General features: G+C 41.9%; 1 protein-coding gene across 1 annotated transcript in view; it reads left to right on the plus strand.

Annotated features, from left to right (window-relative positions):
• The first annotated feature begins 1335 nt into the window (after positions 1–1335).
• Positions 1336–19586, plus strand: part of LOC137256019 (vesicle-trafficking protein SEC22a-like) — a 45689-nt gene continuing 27438 nt past the window's right edge. The window contains exon 1 of the mRNA XM_067793675.1: positions 1336–1799. Within this exon, the coding sequence (XP_067649776.1) occupies positions 1615–1799 (185 nt within the window). The 5' untranslated portion in view covers positions 1336–1614. The remainder of the gene's footprint in view (positions 1800–19586) is intronic.

The raw sequence follows: 19586 nt of genomic DNA on the forward strand, positions 1-19586 counted from the left end.
CATAATGAGAAAGTAACATTATTAGGTGTAAGGAAGGGGAAACTTGTCAGAAAGGGCGGGGAAAGGTTACGATTTATCCAAGTTGGTTAAAACTGACGAATATTCATTTCATTGCAACATTTTGATGATTCACAGACTTGGGCCACTTCCCAGTTATCGATCAATGATGTAAACAACCGCTAAGTATCACGCATTGGCGATCTTGGCAGAAAATGTGTTTACCACGAGAATAGGAAACCTGTGAGAATAGGAGATATACATCCTATATACAATAGGTCCTATATACATCTATCTATATTAAGCATCTGGTATTCTGTAAGTGTAACTGTACCATATTTCTACAATTGGACATGAAATTCCAATGTAATAAAAGACTTTGTCATGAGCGATTTTTGAAACTTAATTTGCATGTGTAAACAGCCATTGTTGGGCATGGTGTATTCTGATGTTATCACTTACAGCAATAATTGAGAGGCCACGATAATACTGAGATTTTGGAAACATAATTGCTCTGCAGTTCTGAAATTGACATGAAAGGCGACTATAAAATGATAACTTTATGACAGAAATATTTACAAACATGGCACATTGTAACAATCAACACTTACTCGTTTCCAGCAGATGATCTGGAACCTTCGTCTTCTTTCTTGGCTCCACAAGTTGAGCAGTGCTCAATAATATATCCCGATTCATAATTGTTTCATCCCCAGAACTCATTTGAACAGAGACAGGCTTAGAGCCCGCTCTGACAGCTGCACCTAGAGTAGGCATTATGCTTGTGAAGTATTTGATGCAGTGAAATTGTGTTATTCATTCATGCTCGAGTAACACAAATGCGCAATGCGACTGACAGGAGCAGATATGCAAGCCGATAGCCATATTGTTTACCGAGGAACTATATTTCTGAGACTAAAAATATAGGCCACCACTTATGGCGTCAAAACTCGTCAATTAAATAACTTCGAGGACATGTTATAATTTCGATCTCCCGCCTTTGAATTCAGTATACTAGCTAAACAGATAACAAATCAAAACATTTATCCTAAATATTGCGTATTAATCGCCGTATTTAGTTCCACGGTTGCCAAGGCTCTCTCCTACCCAGAGTTCCATGCGGCGAGCCAGTATAGTATGAGTGTAACTCATCCACATGATTCAATATGTTTGCAACAGACCATACTCGCATTGCCATCCGGATTTGACATATCACCAAAGGAGATAAAATGAGTACATTGATGCTAATTTGAAATTATTGGATTTATTTCATAAGTAACAAGTCCACTTCTTACTAACATCCTTCACAAATATCTAACAAGTTCTAAGAATATAATACGTGAGGACAGGAAGTAACTCTTCCCTTGAAAGGCTCGCTTTTCATTCCCTTCCTGTTATTATTTTTAAGCTATGTGCAACGTGACAAATATTTATGTTTCTTCGCGAACGTATTGCGTTGAAATCATCGAGACGAAGACAGGTTTTTGATACGGCATTATGATATTGACAGATCAAAAGTGAACCGAATACAACTATCCATTGAGGAAAACAGACAATCCTCGGCCAAAAGTGCCAACCAAATAACTTTGCATGTCAGTGAATGTCAAATAGTCTCCAATTATGATTGGGTTTTCTATGATAACGAAAACCAGAGATGGCTTGCCTTTGTGTGGCACAACTGATATGAGAAGCGAAGACCAAAGTGAAGACTATCATTTAGCGTACAAAGATTTAAAATCAATCACAAAGCGACTTTCCAAATTCCCCGACAGATGTTCATATACGCCGAATTCATACTCGATACAGTAAGTTCTATTTCTGAATATGATACTTACACGGCACCGCATACAATTGCTATATATCAGGCTTGAAAAGTTTTAGGTGTTTTGTTGTTGTTGTGTTCCTTCAATGGGTGCTAGGGCCTCCGTGGTTTAGTGGTTACGGAGGGTCAGGGATTGGGAAAAGCAGGGGCCATAGACCATTTTGCACATTAGAACTAAGTGGAGAGTTCATGTTTATCTTAGCATCTCGATGAACTAGACCTATAAAAACCCCTTAACCCCACTGATGCCGTAGGGACATATATGCCCTCCCTCTTCAACCTTGACTCTGAAGTCCAATAAAACTCGAAATATGTCTCATACACAAATATACTTCACAGTTTTGAAATCTACAGGTAATTTCCTGTTTCATGATACAGGCTTTATCTTAAAGGTTGCCTATTTTCACGATATACAAAATCGCAATTCGCAGCGTTATTTGCTGTATATTTTGAAAAGTGAAAATCAGATAATTCCTGGGAGTACTGAATTTCAGAAATAAGATATTAATGATCACTGATATCAAGTTTTATAGTAACCACTAATGATGATTCTGAATCGTCGCCAGTGAACCCAGAATCGGTAGGGATGTTTTCGAAAATACACTTGCTGGAATGCTGAAGTGGGCTTTCTGCCATATTCGATAGTGTTTACAAAATCACTTTTTGCAAGGGCTGGTATTGAGACGCCAATTACATCACATACATTTCATATTCAGCTGCGACAAATGCATCTTTGAATTCCACATACATCTTTGAATCAAATGACAAATGGTCTTTGTCACCAATGCTAACGAACCAATGTGAAAATGAACACTGTGCCTGAAAGACTGCACTTGTTTGAAATGTGAACGAAAAAAAAATAATTCTGATTTGACACTACGTAGGATTTTCAAATTTCCTGACATCCAGCCGTCTAATCATTGCTTACAATAGCTCATTATGTTTAGAATATGATTGGGGAGAGTATCAAAGCAAGAATTGAAAAATGAAAACAGATACAATGCAACAATTTGAAAAATTCGTAAAAAACTCTCAAAGTTTACATGGAGAGTGACACCATGACTGACACAAAAATCATGCAGAACAACAAAGGTGCTTATCAGCATTTCTGGCTTCTTCAGTTATTTACAATGTAAATGATAAAAACATATAACAATACACAGATACTCAGAATAATTGTGATTACTTACGTCACACTTTTATGTACAAAAGATCCTAAAAATCAAGGAAAGAATCCTCGCAAAATCCTGTGTACCCTTGTCAGCGAAGCCGCCATGTTGAAAGAAATCAGTCATCGATAGTGTTATCACACATCACAATTGTTGTACATAGTAGTCAATTTCTTTGAGGTGAAGGTCAGTTGAACACACAATGGCCATATCATTCCGTTTGCACTTTCAGTATTGTGATGTATATTTTGCATATCGTTCAGATATTTTTTCATGTAACAAATTTCAGTATTTCATATATCTTGTTCAACATCATACCATATGTGGATATAAGGTATGTGTTTTTATTCTGTGAAAGCTTTTGATTGTTTGAATAATATTTACATGGGAAATTGACTAAGCAAGTGTACTTAAACCACATATTATGCCTGTACACAATTGTTAGAAGATCACACGTAGCCATTACTGCAACATGTGCTTTAGTTCCTGTGATGTACAATATTCAATACATTGGGACAAATATTGCAGTTTCGTATGAAGAGGTTATTAAACAGCGATTTAATTCAACCTTATAAGTTAATCTAATAATAATAATGGAAATTATTTGTACATTTTATGAAATGTATAGGCACACATGTCTAAAGGAACTGTCTTGTTCATTTCATTTGTTAGTGTCGTTTTTACAGACAAAACAATTATGAAAATTGATTGACCATGTGTGAGTTTGTCAAAAACGTGTTATGATTCATTATCGTTGTTTTCGGCAATAAAGTCAATTCATATTCAATTTAAACATATTTTGATGGCAGGACATCTAACTCAAACAATATTTATGCGAAAATTGTTTAAAAATATATATGCCAGGTCATGGCTTAATTTGGACAAACCTTATATCCATATTCTAATTGTTCAATACTTAAAAGTCACATGCAGCCCAAAAACCAAACATAAATGAAACACAGTTATGACCTGTTCAAGATATATAAAATGCATTGGTGATTGCGAAAAAACAAATAAACAGAATTCAGGCCCCCCTAAGTAATTGAAGGAATTACAGCAAATTTGAAGGAATTGCATCTCAAATGTAAACAAACGCAGCCCACTCGCGAAACAATTGCAGCCATATCGTCAAATTAGCGGTAATAACCGAAACACATCGGCCATATCGGAAGCAATGTCGGTAATACTTGAAACACACTCGGCCGTCTTCGGAGATTTTTCGGCTCACATCCGTGATTTGTCGGTCGCGAACGGAAACTCACGCAGCAAAACATGGCGTTGTTAAAAGAAGCACCCGTCTCGGTGAGTTTTGTTTTTAGTTCCTACTATTACATTTTTATACTTATCCATCTTTGACCACCCTTGTTGAATGCGTTTAGGTATGAGGTTTTGTTGGAGCTATAGCTGATTTTTTTAGGAAAAGACTGTCACTGCAGAAGAGTGTCACAAGTCATGCCCCTGGAGGTTCAGATGTAAACAACAATGGATAAGTATAAAAATGTAATAGTAAGAACTAAAAAAAAACTCACCGAGACGGGTGCTTCTTCGAACGACGCCATGTTTTGCTGCGTGAGTTTCCAACAAATCACGGAAGTGAGCCGAAAAATCTCCGAAGACGGCCGAGTGTGTTTCAAGTATTACCGACATTGCTTCCGATATGGCCGATGTGTTTCGGTTATTACCGCTAATTTGCCGATATGGCTGCAATTGTTTCGCGAGTGGGCTGCGTTTGTTTACATTTGAGATGCAATTCCTTCAAATTTGCTGTAATTCCTTCAATTACTTAGGGGGGCCTGGAATTATAAGCATATAATCGGAAATCAAAAGTGTAATATTTTCTACTTGGGTTTGCCTCCCTCGAAACGAAGCAGCCACGATATCGAACCCAGTCAGTACCGCTGGGTCTGCAGTCAAGTGTAACAGGGTTTTCTCATATTCCACAGGTTCATTTGCCGATATGCTTAGCCGGCTCTTTGTTTACGGCTTGTAAGTCTTATAGGTTTTAAATTCTAAAAGTAAATGGTCAGTAATTGAAGTTGTGCATTGCATATTGTCATCAGCAGACAGGCAGGCAGACATATAGGTGTCAATAAACCAGACATTGTGTTTTCTCTCTGACAGAGTCTGCTTATCACAGTCAACATGCTTTTTTATGTAACAAGTAGATTATTTACTTGTTTATGTACACAACCAAGATTAGACTACTGCCCACGACCCCATACTCCAGGCAGGCATATTATTTCTCTGTGAACCTACTGTCTGCGCATGCGTTATGAGCACAGCGCAGCATAGCTGTTGAAACCAGTTTTTCCCCCAGTGCTGGGGGAAAATTAGTGAATCGTTTGAACTCCCATTTTGCAGGGTTTTTTTCATCCCGTTTTATTTTTCAACTTTATAGGGTGAATTGACATTGTTGATGATTTGTTTCAGTAAGTGCATACCAAAAGGTATTAGAATCTTCAAAGTTGTGTTTTACATTGCATGTGACATTTAAAAAAGCCATCTCTGTGTACCTTTCATTGCATACTTGTGAAGAGAAATAATTACATAATCATAAGAAGAAAGGTTTATATCCTAAATGAATATTCAGTGAATATTCCTGTGTTGTGAAATTTTCATTTACGCTAGATTGATGCCAGATGCCAGATGCATGTGGTGCTCACAATAAGATACATAGTGAAATCTTCTGATTGTTGATATATTCAGGACACTATCTTAATGTGAAACCGTTCATTTTATGTTTTGTCTAAAGAGTGTTGAATTCTGACACTGAAGCCGAGACCATTTACACATTCAGTGGAAATTAGGTGAGATATATACTATTCAGCAAACCAGTGTCAGTTTCTAAGAACTAAATTATGTATCAGATAGGGCCATCCAATGAGCTGTTATTTGCTTTCTCATGTAGTACATTGGCATCTTTTCTTATAAATTGTGAAACAACCAAAAGGTATCCACTCACACTGGAGAACTTTGTATCGGGATAGCTTGGATGACTGTGATTAAAACGTAACAACAATATACTGTACATATCCACAGCAAATTCTCTCCATGTGATATGAGTTACATCGACCTAATGTAAAGCATAACAGAGTTATGCTCCCTTATCTCTATACGTGCATGGCCTCTCTGTGTTTGACATTGATGAAAATCCAATTTTGACGTTTATTGCGGTTCTTTTTTAATGTTGAGCGTATAACGTTATGCATTAGCTCATAAATCCGTTTCATATACACTTTTGTCGTTCAGACATCAGGCTGTGTTTTCTTTGCTCACTTTTCGTAACGATGACAAATTTAAAAAATCGTATCAGAGTGTTTTTAAAAAACGGAGAAATTTACTGTTTTTTAACGCATACAAAGTTTTGGACAACATTCAGCAGTGTCTATTTCTCAAACCCCTGAGGTAGTCGCAGTTATATTTATACCAACAGATAGGAAATTAAATATTCTACATTCTGTGTAATTTTATAGCTGCATGCAGACCCAGGACCACGCGAGTGCAATTCTCGCACAACATTCGCTTTTCAAACCTTGCAAAAATGTGTGCCTGAAAAAAAAACTCGGCATCCAAGGGGTTATGTCTGGGCCAGTACAAGCATCCGCATTTTGGTCAACATGTTCCCACTCTTTTGTAAACACAAGGGTTAAAATATTTGTTAAAAACCACTTGCCACCGGGCAAGTAACTTAAAAAAAGTAACTAGTCCCCACTAGTTTTCCACTTGCACTGATTTTTTGACACAATCATCAATTACACAATGTAAATGTGAAAGAATAACATGGTACTTCATGTTTATGTTGCGTGGAATATTTATTGAGAAGTAATACATGGCAAAGAAGGATATCTGAACTTTATTATCATAGTGAAATTTAGTAGCGAAATGTGACAGTTTATTTGTAGTTTGAAACCATAAGTAGAACTTATCTAATAGCCCATGGACAAGTAAGGTACCATTATTTCACTGCCCGAAATGAAAACTGACTTGTCCTGGGCATTGGGCGAATGAATTTAACATCCCCTGAAACAGCTTGTTGATGATGCACCCAAGAGATCCCTGTGTAAGATTAATATGTTTCAAATGTACATAGTGTGAATCTTTGAAATGTACAATGAATAACTATTTGAAAAACCTGATACATGCATGTTTAAAGTGTAAAATGACTGAATTGTCAAAAAGTATATTGAATGTTTAAAAAGTAATACATGTAGTTCCAGTGTGCAGGAGTATTTGATGAGTAAAACTGAGAAAAAAATAGTTTGATATGATCTCAAGTGGTTAGAGCACTCACTCATCATGCTGTGATCTAGGTTCAATTCCCCATACTGGTACAATATGTGAAGCCCATTTTTGGTTTTCCAAGCTGTGATATTGCTGGAGTATTGCTAAAAGCAGTGTGAAACCAAACTCACCGTCTGAAGTTGTTAAACTTGACTTAGCCATGAAATAACAGGGTTAGGGCCATCCGTATCTTAGGAGTGATGTAGCTAATTACCCACTGGGTATGAATATAGATGAGTACAGATCATCTTGTATCCATTACAAACCACAGTGATTGATTGGATTGAGTAAGTCTTTGTGAAACATATTGCCACTCACTCACTAACTCCCTGTAATGCGTGGTATCCTTCAGTGCAGGAGACTAAGGATGTGGCAGTTCAAAGTAAGTTAACCTTCAATATACAATGCCATTTAGAAAGTGGTCAAATGTAACTTCTATTATATTTGTGATCACACTTTTTCAGTAAAATACAGATTCATTTATTAGCTTAAACCAACACACAAAATCAGTGTTTGGCCTTGTTACGAGAGGTTGCTTTTTGTGATTTGTATAACTATTGATTAGGTGATAGTTATTAAGTGTCACTTTTCATATCAACATGACTTCTTGAGAGCGGTACAATTGTTTGCCCGTGGCAGTCTATTGTATACTTCCTATTCAAGAAAGTTCTAAGTAAATGGCCGTGAGAACATGATGTGCTCGAATGTTCCTGACACTGTTGGTGTAAATAAAGGCTTGTTGTTGTGTTGAGGCACACACACGGACTGCTTATCATCGTCTGTTTGTCAACAACATCCTACGTACAATCTACATCCAATTTTGACACATTGTGCCAGACCAATGACTTTGTAAACTGCCTTCTGCTAGTATATCTGATCTCACTGTAAAATGCCAAGATTCTGGTAAGTTGATATTTTATATTTGTGAACCATCACCTTACACATGTGCCTGAATTGCATTGTACCAGAAATCTGTATTGTTATTCATTGTAGCTTGCTCCTTGTTTGCTGAAAATTTTATTGAATATTTTAGACATGTCTGTGTTTTATTTTGCTGCTTCAAAGGGGATTCTTATACCTTTTGTCACAGCAATTTATTTACCGCAACAGCTTCACCAAAAGTGTCATAGAATAGGTAGTCCAGATATTGTCCTTTGTGTGCTGGCAAATTGGTCCCTGACACTTACAGTGTGGGTTCAAAACCCGGATTCGACTCAACATAAGAGCTTTGGAATTAGTATTTTTTTGAGAATGTGTAATCCCAAATACATATCACATGGAGAAACCTTGACTGGGATTTAGTTAAAAAGTTTATTCTCACTTATTTATTGTTAATATGTTTTACAGATTAACATGAAAATGCATCAGAGAGGGTTGGGGTGACCCTGGCACAGTCAGGCTGGTGAGGCTTATCATCAGCCCAGGGCCCTTGCCCCAGATGGCAAGTGGGACTTCTACCAGGAAACACTGTTTAGTTGCACCCACCAAGAACTTTCTGGAGAATATGAAGGCTCCCCAACACTGCAACCTTCTGCATTACCCATAGTAAGAAGGGCTGTGCTCTTGGACACTTACCTCATCTGTGCCAAGAGATCAGGAGGTACCAAACCACGGGCACCAAGAACAATGGGGAGCCTGACGGCACTGTACTTGAGATACAGACAAGACATTTCAAAGGCGAGGTCTGCATATTTATCAGGCTTTTCCTGAATCTTGTCAGTCACATTGCTGTCTAAAGGGACAGAAAATTCAATGATATAAATAAATTCATTGGCTTTATCAAAAAGAACAAGATCAGGTTTGTTGGCTGGAATTCGTCTCAGGCTGTAATTGGCCTACTGTATACCAGGAAATTTCAAGGTACTAAAATTTTCAAGGTTTAAGACCTCCTAAGCTTTCAAGATGATTTAAATTTCCAGGTTTGGAGACCTAAAGCATATAAATATTTTAGACAAATTTAATGTCGAGTTTAGAAGAAACTGGTCAGAAACATCACTCACCGAACCAGTACTAACTGAGTAGGCCAGACTGATATAACTTCGGGTATACCAGTCCATGGCAGCAATACTAGTAATGAAAACAACTAATTCTTTGTAGTGATAAATAACCCATGAAACAGAGTTCGGCAGAGTTCAAACATGATGCCAGTTTTTTTCAGGTGATATTGTTTTCTTAACCACCAACTATCGCCGATGCAGTCCGTTTGGTCAGATTGTGACATCAAGTGTATTGACAGTTGGTTTGACTTCACATATAAGACACTGATTGAACTACCTAATTATTTTTTGTAATGCATGTAAATAATTACAATTAATTAGTCTCAGCACCTCATTTCTATTGTTTTTCATTCAGGCTGTCAAGGGTCACTGAACATTTAGATCAGTTGTAAACAGGCATTACAGAGTTAATGTGCATGTCAGAATGTCATCGGTTGCCAGCAGTTGAAATGTTTATCGATATTCATAAAAATTCATGGATGTAATATTTTTGAGGTTGCGTTTCTAACTTTGAAAACCTTGAAAACTAGATACTTTGAAAATTTCCAGGTATACAGTATTCCAGAGAAGTTTTAAAGCATCATTTTCCATGACTCCCTGGACATGTTCAGGGTTGTGCCATGTGTAAAGGCTGGATATTTTGTCTCTGGCCCTTGCACTAGTAACCCAATATCCCTCTCTTTACCAAATATCTGATAAGGTTTGGGGGCTCAAGGCACTGGTGCCATGGGTCCCATAGCAACAGTTTTTTCAGCCAATCCCCAGGGGGTATGTTGTCGCGTGACAGGGGCGAGAGGGAGCGTGGGACCCCCAACCTCGAAATCTTCCTCTTTCTGCCTGTACTGTCTAGGTGACAACAAGCCCTCTGGATTGTGTTTTAGGTAAGAATCTCCAAATTGCTACTAGGTCTTCTGTATTAGGTTCCAATGTATAGCTATGCTGTTAACAAGAAAAGTAATTGTGAGCAGTTTCCAAATTAATAAATTATTAGTTAATTCTGATAAATCAAAATTTAAAAACAAGTGTTGTGGTCACTGTAATCAATTGTTCTTGCTGTGCCAATGTGGCAAAATGTCACTCATCTGTGACTGTCCAAATGTGCACTCGATGGCAAGAACAAATGACATGTACTCCTTGTAAAATACTTCCCTCAGGGAATTAATTTGAGCAAAGTACTTTGTGTGTTTAGAATTGTACATTGTTTATTTGATCTGCTTGTTAAAATTGCTCTAGCTCATTGCTAAATTCAAAATTCCATTTTATTTAATACTTGTTGCGTTAACAGCAGAACTTTTCAGCCATTTTATGCTACAGTAAAAAGCGGCTGTACCATTGTCCCGGTTTCCATTGTTTTCCACTGCGCCCAGTTAAATTATCACTGTGTCATCTGGAGGTAATTAGTGGCGATCATTATCATGCACTGACCAGTGCTGACCTCTCCACTGAGCAGCAGAGAACTTTGGTAGTGTTCGGCTCTCCTCGGCATTCCTCGGCTCCCTTCCGGCTGCATTACAAAATGGCTGCACCGGATGTAAACAAACCAGGGCCCGTCGTCTGCTTCATGTTTATCTTAACAAAGTAGAAGCCTAGGACAGTCTCATGTAACCTTATCCAGTATATCTGTATATTACTACTGATGTGTAATGGCATATTTGTTACATGATCATTCAGCATCTGAATATTATTGAGTCAAGGTTTCAGCACCATGTGATTTATAGATGCTTTGTGCACTTATCCCTATTTTGAGTTATGGAATCATTTCTTCTCATCTCAAAACTGTGTTTACTTTTCTACACAAGACTATTTTCTCGTTCTCTTCGCGTCTGGCGTTATGCAATCTGATGTTGCCAAAAGTCTTAGCATTAACTACCAGGCAGCCCTCTCAATTTATTGTGCGAAATACCAATCGCAGATATTTCTTTGGAATTATATAGTATTTCTACATACTGTTATGTCAATCATTTTAGGATGTTTCCCCACTTGAGGTGAAAGTGAAGTCACTGTTTATTCAATAATAATATGATGTATCATATTATATGGCCAATAATACACCTGCAAATTGTAGCAATATAAATAATGTAATATCCATTTATTACATCTTATTAATTTATTAATTACAATTAGGTGTTCTTCCTGGGTAACCACTAGTGGCTTACCTACTGGGTGTATCGACGTGCTGTTGGAGCTAGCCTCGTATGGACTAGTTCGATCATCCAACAGGCTGTCATACCCCATCTCCCTTAGCCGCATACATTGTACAGGCCAGGTGTCCTGTCGTGGTTATTGTGACGTACAAATTAAAACCGGTTTATATATATCACAAATGTGTTCGGCATACACATTGCCCCACTTTGTGCATATATATGTATACTTTTATCCTCCCCGTTGGTCCTGTGAATGTGACTTTCATCCCACCTCAGGTGGGGATCCTATGTACATGCTTTATATCTGTATAACTGTTTTGTGGCTCTTTCTGCCTGTACTGTCTAGGTGACAACAAGCCCTCTGGGTTGTGTTTTAGGTTTCACCTGGACTGTGCAGTCAGAATTTGCAGATCCGAGCCACGCCTTTGTTTTAATACATGTTATTGCTGTCCTTTTGTGTTGTGTCATCTTTGACTAGAGGACTTAGCGCAGTAGGCACACTTGCCCATCCCTTTTCATCGTGAGACGTAATTGTTACGCAATCAGAGCAATTCACCAGGTCTTACATTGGCGCCCAACGTGGGGCAAAGTGTCGCAGGCGCTCATAGTACTCCTCAGTGGTCAAAGATATACACTCACTGGCACATAGGACATCATTTTGTATCTATACTCCTACCCTTAGTTACCTCAGCCAACTAAGAATTCTCAATACCTCAACCTCATCTCCAGAGCTTCAGTCAACATGTCCTCACTCACAAACGCTGAGCTCGTGGAAACTATGTTGTCAATGAAAATTGACCCCAAGCGGTCAATTGGAATAATTGGGCTCCCGGAGGGAACCAAAGCGGAGTCGGTTGGAGATGAGTTGTCCCCTTGCTATGGGAAGGTGCGGGTTCTCCAGGTGCTTGATTCCATTTATCAGCTGCACCTAGTGGAGTTCACAAGCCCTCAAGTCCCTCTGAAGCTTGGGGACAGTATACTCATCAGAGAGGAGGAGTATCGTATTATGAAGGGTAACCTTGCTCAGGAAGAATCACCTCTAGAAGACGTTGTGGCCAGAGCAGTAGACCAGGCCCTGGACAAGAAGACAATCCTGATGATGGAGGTGATGAAGACTCAGATGCTGGAACAGTTCCAGCTATTACTTAAACAACTACCATCAGCTACAACCAGCATGGGGTCCAGACAACCGGACCCTTTAACTGCCTCACCTGTTCTGGCGGCAAACAAGGTTACTGCTGCTCACTCAGAGCCCCCAGCCGCTAGCAACTCTAATGCTGCAAGCTCGGGTGCTGGGGTTGTGGGTAGCGGTAGCACTGTACGCCCAGACCCACAGCAGGTGCTGGTGAATTGGGACCGCCCCTCTTCAAGCTTCTTTAGACTAAAGACCTTCTCTGGTACAAGACCCATCAAAGCCGGAGAGGTATCCTTTGAAGAATGGGCCAAACAAGCCAAGATCATGACGGAAGATAATGCCCTCTCCGAGACTGGGAAGCGACAGAGACTCCTTGGCAGCCTCCAGTCTCCAGCCTTCGACATGGCTTTAGGAATAGGAGAGGACAAGACAGCAGTTGAACTTGTCACTTACTTAGGGAAGCTGTATCTAGGGTACAATGATGGAATGACAACACTGAAAGAGTTCTTTGCCATGACACCCAGGCCTGTAGAGAGACCATCGGAGTATCTAATCCGCCTAGAGCTTGAGCTGCAGAAGGTTTTGGCCCATGGAGGGGTTAGAAGAGAGGATGCTAACAGCACACGCCTCCATCAGTTCCGCTCTACCAACAGGAACCAAAGCGTCTATGGCCTGCTGAACTTGAAGTTTCCGAAAGGATCATCCCCAGACCTCCCAGATCTCATCGATGCTGTCAAAGAGGTCGAGATGGATGATGCTATGTTCACGGCGAGTAAGGTTCGGAGTCATGTCCAGAATGCATCACCTGCTCTGGGCTCCTCAGAATATGAAAGCCTCAAAGGTGAACTCAAGGCATTACAATCCATGATGTCTAAGTCCTGCATAACATCTGACTCGAAGACTTCAAACGTTCCAACCTCAAATCCCAGGGACACACGTGTCAAGGGCGGTAGGAGAAATAAAGTCTGGCGTTTTTGCCATAATTGTGGGGACTACAATCATCAGAGACAGGAATGCCAGAATCCAGCGAACCCTGCTTTGGTTTGGGAACGAATGAAGGCCAGGGACGACGAGAGACACAAACGCTCATCCAGAAAGGGGGATTTAAACTCCACCGGGCCTCTGAAACAGTAAAGGGACCAGAGGCCCAAATGACACCAACTCGTCCCAAGACATCCAATGACCACAAGAGACTTGTTGGGCCTGTATGTCTGCGCCAGAATTGTAAGGTCGAGTTGCTGCCTGAGAAGACTATGGAGCTCAGGGGCAAAAATATTTCCCCATACCTAGGGGAAGTTGAGCTTCAAAAACCTGAACCCCATCAACTACCTGCAAAACTTGACATTATTTCAACAGGAGTGGACAATTCTGGCGGCGTAATTATCAAAATTCATAATCGTGGAAAGAAAATCATAACCATTGGATCAGATCAAGTACTAGCTAGGTGTTACACCCGGGTCAAATCCGACCTTCAGAGTGAAACATCGCATGACCTCATTGGCTCACTCGTTGGCCCCGCTTGTGAGTCAAGACTTAGGGTTGAACGAAAACCTTGTACTGGACTGCTGGACAGTGGGTCTCAAGTAACCACCATTTGCCGGTCCTTTTACAAGAAACATCTGTCCCATCTGCCAGTAGAAAGTTTAAAGGACATTCCACTGAAAGTAGATGGTGCCGGAGGTCAACCTGTTCCATATGATGGTTTTATTCGTCTTGCTATGTCACTGCCAAAGGAAGTCGCTGGTACGAATGAGGAGGTACATACCATCGCCTTGGTGTGTCCAGATACCCCCTTCTCCTCGGAAATCCCCATCGTGGTTGGCACCAACACGTTCCGGAGGATAGCGGAAAAATGCCAGAAGCGAAGACATCAGCCCTATTTATGCACCCTGCCAATAAGGAGTGAAGTGGCACACATCTTCAGCAGTATTGTTTCTGATCCTTCCGGACGCCTAGGAACTGTCCGGCTAACTGGAAGGAAGATCATAAACATACCAGCAGGACAGACTATGGAGATTAATGGCATAGCAAGAAAGGTCAATATTCCAACTACTGCACAAACAGTTCTGATTCAGGAAGGCATCAATCATCAACAGTTGTATGGAGACAGTCTTCAAGTCATGAATGCGGTTGTGTCAGTCACAGGGAGTTCCCCAAGAATAAAAGTATTGGTTCACAATGTCTCACCCTGTGATGTAACCATCTCTCCTCGGAAAGCACTGGCTGACTTGTACCTCCCACATGATGTCACCCCGCTTGACTGGGTGTATAACAGCCTGAAGAAGGGAGACACAGCCAAGTCGCCTGTTCACTGCAATGCTATCCAGATGTCCACAGAGAAGTCACCACCAGAACTGAACTTCGACTTTGGTGACTCACCTTTGCCAAAGGAAGACAAGCAAAGGATCATCAGGAGGCTACAGGCTATGAGAGATGTGTTTTCCACTCATGATTATGACATTGGGAAGACGGAGCAGGCCACTCATGCCATTAGACTGACAGACGACTCGCCATTCAGGGAGAGAGCCCGCCCAATACGACCTCAGGACTTTGAAGACTGTCGCCGTCACATACAACAGTCAATAGATGCGGACATCATTCAGCCTTCATCAAGTCCCTTTGCGAGTCCGATAGTCCTCATTCGCAAGAAATCAGGAAAGCTAAGGCTATGTGTGGACTACCGGAAGTTGAATTCTAGGACAATTCGGGATTCATATCCTATTCCGAAAGTAGAAGATCTCTTCGCAGCTCTACATGGATCGGCATGGTTCACCCAGCTGGACGTTAAATCGGCCTTCTATGCTGTCCCGATGGATGAGGAATCAGCAAAGTACACTGCCTTTGTGTGTCCATTTGGACTGTTTGAATACAAGAGAATGAGCATGGGTCTTGTGAACAGCCCCTTGACATTTCAACGCCTGATGGACCGGTGTGTAGGGGACATGAATCTAAAGGAGCTGGTTGTCTATATGGATGATCTCATTGTCTTCGCAGAAGACATCCCCACTCATGAAGATCGACTGTTCCAGACTCTTGCTCGACTTCGTAAGTTTGGCCTCAAGCTGGACCCTGAAAAGTGCAAGTTCTTCCAAACAACTGTCACCCACCTTGGCCATGTATGTTCCAAAGAAGGAATATCACCAGACCCTAACAAAATTAAAGCTGTAAGAGAATGGTCTGTCCCAACCAACATTGGTGAACTGAAAAGCTTCCTTGGATTCGCTGGATACTACCGCCGCTTTGTTGAAGGATTTAGTCGTCTCTGCAAACCATTAAACGCACTGACAGCTGGCTACACTCCAAGGAAGACCATGCTCAAACTCGGAAGAATTCCTGGAAAAAACAACATCACCCTGAAGACTCCTTTCGGGGATAAGTGGACAGGGGAGTGCCAAACAGCTTTTGAGAAGATCAAGGAAAAACTAACCACTCCTCCTGTGTTGGGTTATGCTGACCTGTCTGCCCCTTTTGAACTCCACACTGATGCCAGTGGCACTGGACTTGGAGCTGTCCTCTACCAACAACAGGACGGGAGCCTGAAAGTCATTGCCTATGCAAGCCGAGGTCTTTCCAAAAGTGAGGCAAATTATCCAGCACACAAGCGTGAATTTCTAGCATTGAAGTGGGCCGTTACTGACAAGTTCCATGACTACCTCTATGGCACGGAATTCACAGTTGTAACAGACAATAATCCCCTTACATATGTCCTGAAGTCTGCCAAAGTAGATGCCATGGGATACCGATGGTTAGCAGCCCTAGCAGCCTACAATTTTAACATCAAGTATCGGCCAGGAGCGCAGATGACTGATGCAGATGCTCTAAGCCGCATGCCACAGGAAGCTCAAGAAGAAGATCTGGAGTTTAAACAGGACACTGAAAGAATAGACTGGCTGATTGCTCGGAGCACACCCCTCGATGCTCCAGAACCTGGAGTGGTGGAGTGTTCCTCATGCTCAATCCGGGCCATTCTTCAGTGTCATGGCATTTACACCAATTCAGAGGGTAGGAAGCAAGGGAGTCTCAAGGAAATAACCAGGCAAGAAAAGAAGTGCATGGCATATTCTCAAAATGTTACTGTCTCCAGCACAGAAGAACCTGCTTTAGTGGAAGCACTGTCCTGTTGCAAGAAAGCAGTTCCTGACAGTTTGGCCGAGCCACCTACAGTCCTGGATCGTGCTGAGTCCACAGTGGATTGGAAAAAAGCACAAGGCCTGGATCCAGAAATCAGTCAAATCATATCAGTGATCAAATCAAAGCAGGGACCATGCAGAACAGAGACATCTAAAACCCATCCTGACATGCATGTCTACTTGCGAGAATTTGAGAAGCTCATCATTAAAGATAACATCCTCTATAGAATGGTCACTGATTCCAAGGGTATAGAACGACAACAACTGGTCATCCCCAAACAATATCGCAAGGAGGCAATTCATGGGGTTCATGATCAAGTTGGACATCCCTGCAGCAACAGCACCTTATCCCTTGCTCGCCAGAGGTTCTTCTGGCCATTCATGGCTACCTCCATTCAAACTTATTGTGCAAACTGTGAAAGATGCATCCGGAGGAAAGCCAGGAAGGAAACTGCACCACTGGAAGCCATCTTACCGTCTGTGCCGCTTGAACTAGTCTGCATTGACTACTTATCCATCGAACCAGACAAGGGTGGTTTTGAAAATGTACTGGTGATCACTGATCACTTCACAAAGTATGCGATGGCCATTCCAACAAAGGATCAGAAAGCTACTACTGTAGCCAAAGCTTTATGGGAAAACCTCATTTGTCACTATGGTTATCCCCAGCACTTGCTGTCTGATCAAGGAAGGGACTTTGAGTCAAGAGTCATCAAGAAGTTGTGTGATATGGCAGGCATCAAGAAAATAAGGACATCACCATATAACCCTCGCTGCAATGGTGTAACTGAGAGAATGAATCGTACTCTCTTGGATATGCTCGGCACCCTCAACCTCAGCCAAAAGAAAGACTGGAGAAAATATGTTGGACCTCTGGCCCATGCGTACAATTGCATTGTACACGACACAACAGGCTACTCACCATACTACCTCATGTTTGGCCGTCATGCACGCCTGCCAGTAGACATGGTGTTTGGAACAGATCCTGACAGAAGGACTTCAAAAGGACCTCAACAGTATGTCAAAGATCTGCGGGACCGACTCCAGTTCGCATTCCAAGTGGCCAGGGAAAATGCCCAAAAGTCAGCGATTCGTAACAAGGGCTACTACGATAGAAAGGCTCATGCAGCAGCATTGGAACCAGGTGACCGTGTGCTTGTCCGCAACATTGGGGTCAAAGGGAAACATAAGATTGCGGACAGATGGAAGTCAGGTGTCTTCATAGTGGAACGACAACAAAGTGAACTACCCGTCTATGTTGTTCGTCCAGAAAATGGAGATGGACCCTCAAAGACCTACCATCGGAACCTGTTACTTCCTGTTGGTTCATTGCCCCTAGACATGGATGAACCAGATAAAAACCAACGTCAGAGGCGGCCTGTCACCAGATCGAGAGCCCGAGATCAACCACCAGAGGATATCGTGGAATCCTCTGAAGATGAACTTCACGCAGTCAATGTGTGGTATCCACAGTCTGAAACCATTAAAGCTGCACCCACAAGCAGCTTGAATCCTGAGGCTCAACCTTTCGAGCCACAAGAGCCGACTGTGCCATACACAAAGCCCATAGAGGACGAGGTCCCTGCTAGCCAAACGGTTCCTTGTGCGCAAAATGAGGTGACCACTGCAGAACCCCTACCCCGGGAAACGACTGCAGTGGAAGCTGAAGCTGCTCCATCACAGTCCATGGAAAGAGAGGGCTCCAGAGAACCAGATCACAGAGAAGATGGACTGCCTGAAGATCCGGAAAATGAAGAGACGTCCTTCATCATTCCCTGTGATCTGGTAGAATCATCTGCTGGTGAGCCAAACTTACCTGTGACCTCCGTGAACACTGTGGAAGTAACTCCAACAAGCAGCCCAGTTGCCGCTGATGAGCCACTCCAGTCTCTCCCCAGTGAGGAGACTGTTACTACAACACAGGCAGAACCTCCTCGTCGATCCCAGCGCCAGCGACGAAGTACCAGGTTTTTCTCCTGGGATCCATGGGCGAAGAAATACAGTCAGGTCATACATGTGTAATCCTAACAGAAAAGTATCAATAAGTTTATGAATTAACTGTTTACATTAGTTGCGCATACCAAATCTTTCTCATTAATTATATGTGTTAATGCTTTGCCTCATGGGTCGCCTGGTTGTTGTTGCTCTGGTTTCTCTCATTATGTGTTTTCAGTTATCATCATATCATCATGGAAGCCAGCCCATCTTTCCTTCGAGAACTTGAAATTGTACGGAGAGAAAGAGACCTCTTCCGCATGCAAAGAGACCAGGCCAGGGCAAGTCTCAAAATGACAGAGGACCTTCTCTCGGATGTCATGGCTTCCCTCAATCGGTCTAGTGCTCCAGACAGCAGCCGTTCACCCAGGGAGTTACCCTCCAATTCAGGCACCGTAGAAAGTGGCAGAATGACATCAGCACCTCGGGAAGACAAACCCCAAAACACAGGACCATTATCCTCAGGTCCACGTGTGGACCCGGAGATGGAACTGTTGTTCAAGGGACGAGTCAGACCCTCAAAGAGGATGCGGATTGTCTCCACAGCCCACCAAGACATAGGATCCCTGATGCGGCTGGGAAAAGAAGTGGGGCTGGATCCAGAACTCCTCATCATGGACCCAACTGATGAGCGTCCAAGAAGAGCGGAACAACGTGGCTGGTTAAAAGTCCAGCTGCCCCAGACGTCACCACTTCTAATAGTATCCGACTCAGTGCTGCGGATGATGGATCCTGATTTCCACCCAGGAATCAAGGCAGACATCAGGTGTTTTGGTGGGATGGCAACCCAAGACTTGATCCCGATCCTGTTCAAGGCAGCTGTGGAGGGCGTAAAGGTAGATAAGCTTGTCCTGTGTGTTGGCCTCAACAATATCCTGGGAGACCGCTCCAGTACAGAGGCCATCAGACAGGACGTCCA

The sequence above is a fragment of the Haliotis asinina genome, chromosome 11 (assembly GCF_037392515.1).
Source record: "Haliotis asinina isolate JCU_RB_2024 chromosome 11, JCU_Hal_asi_v2, whole genome shotgun sequence".
Classification (NCBI taxonomy): Eukaryota; Metazoa; Mollusca; class Gastropoda; order Lepetellida; family Haliotidae; genus Haliotis; species Haliotis asinina.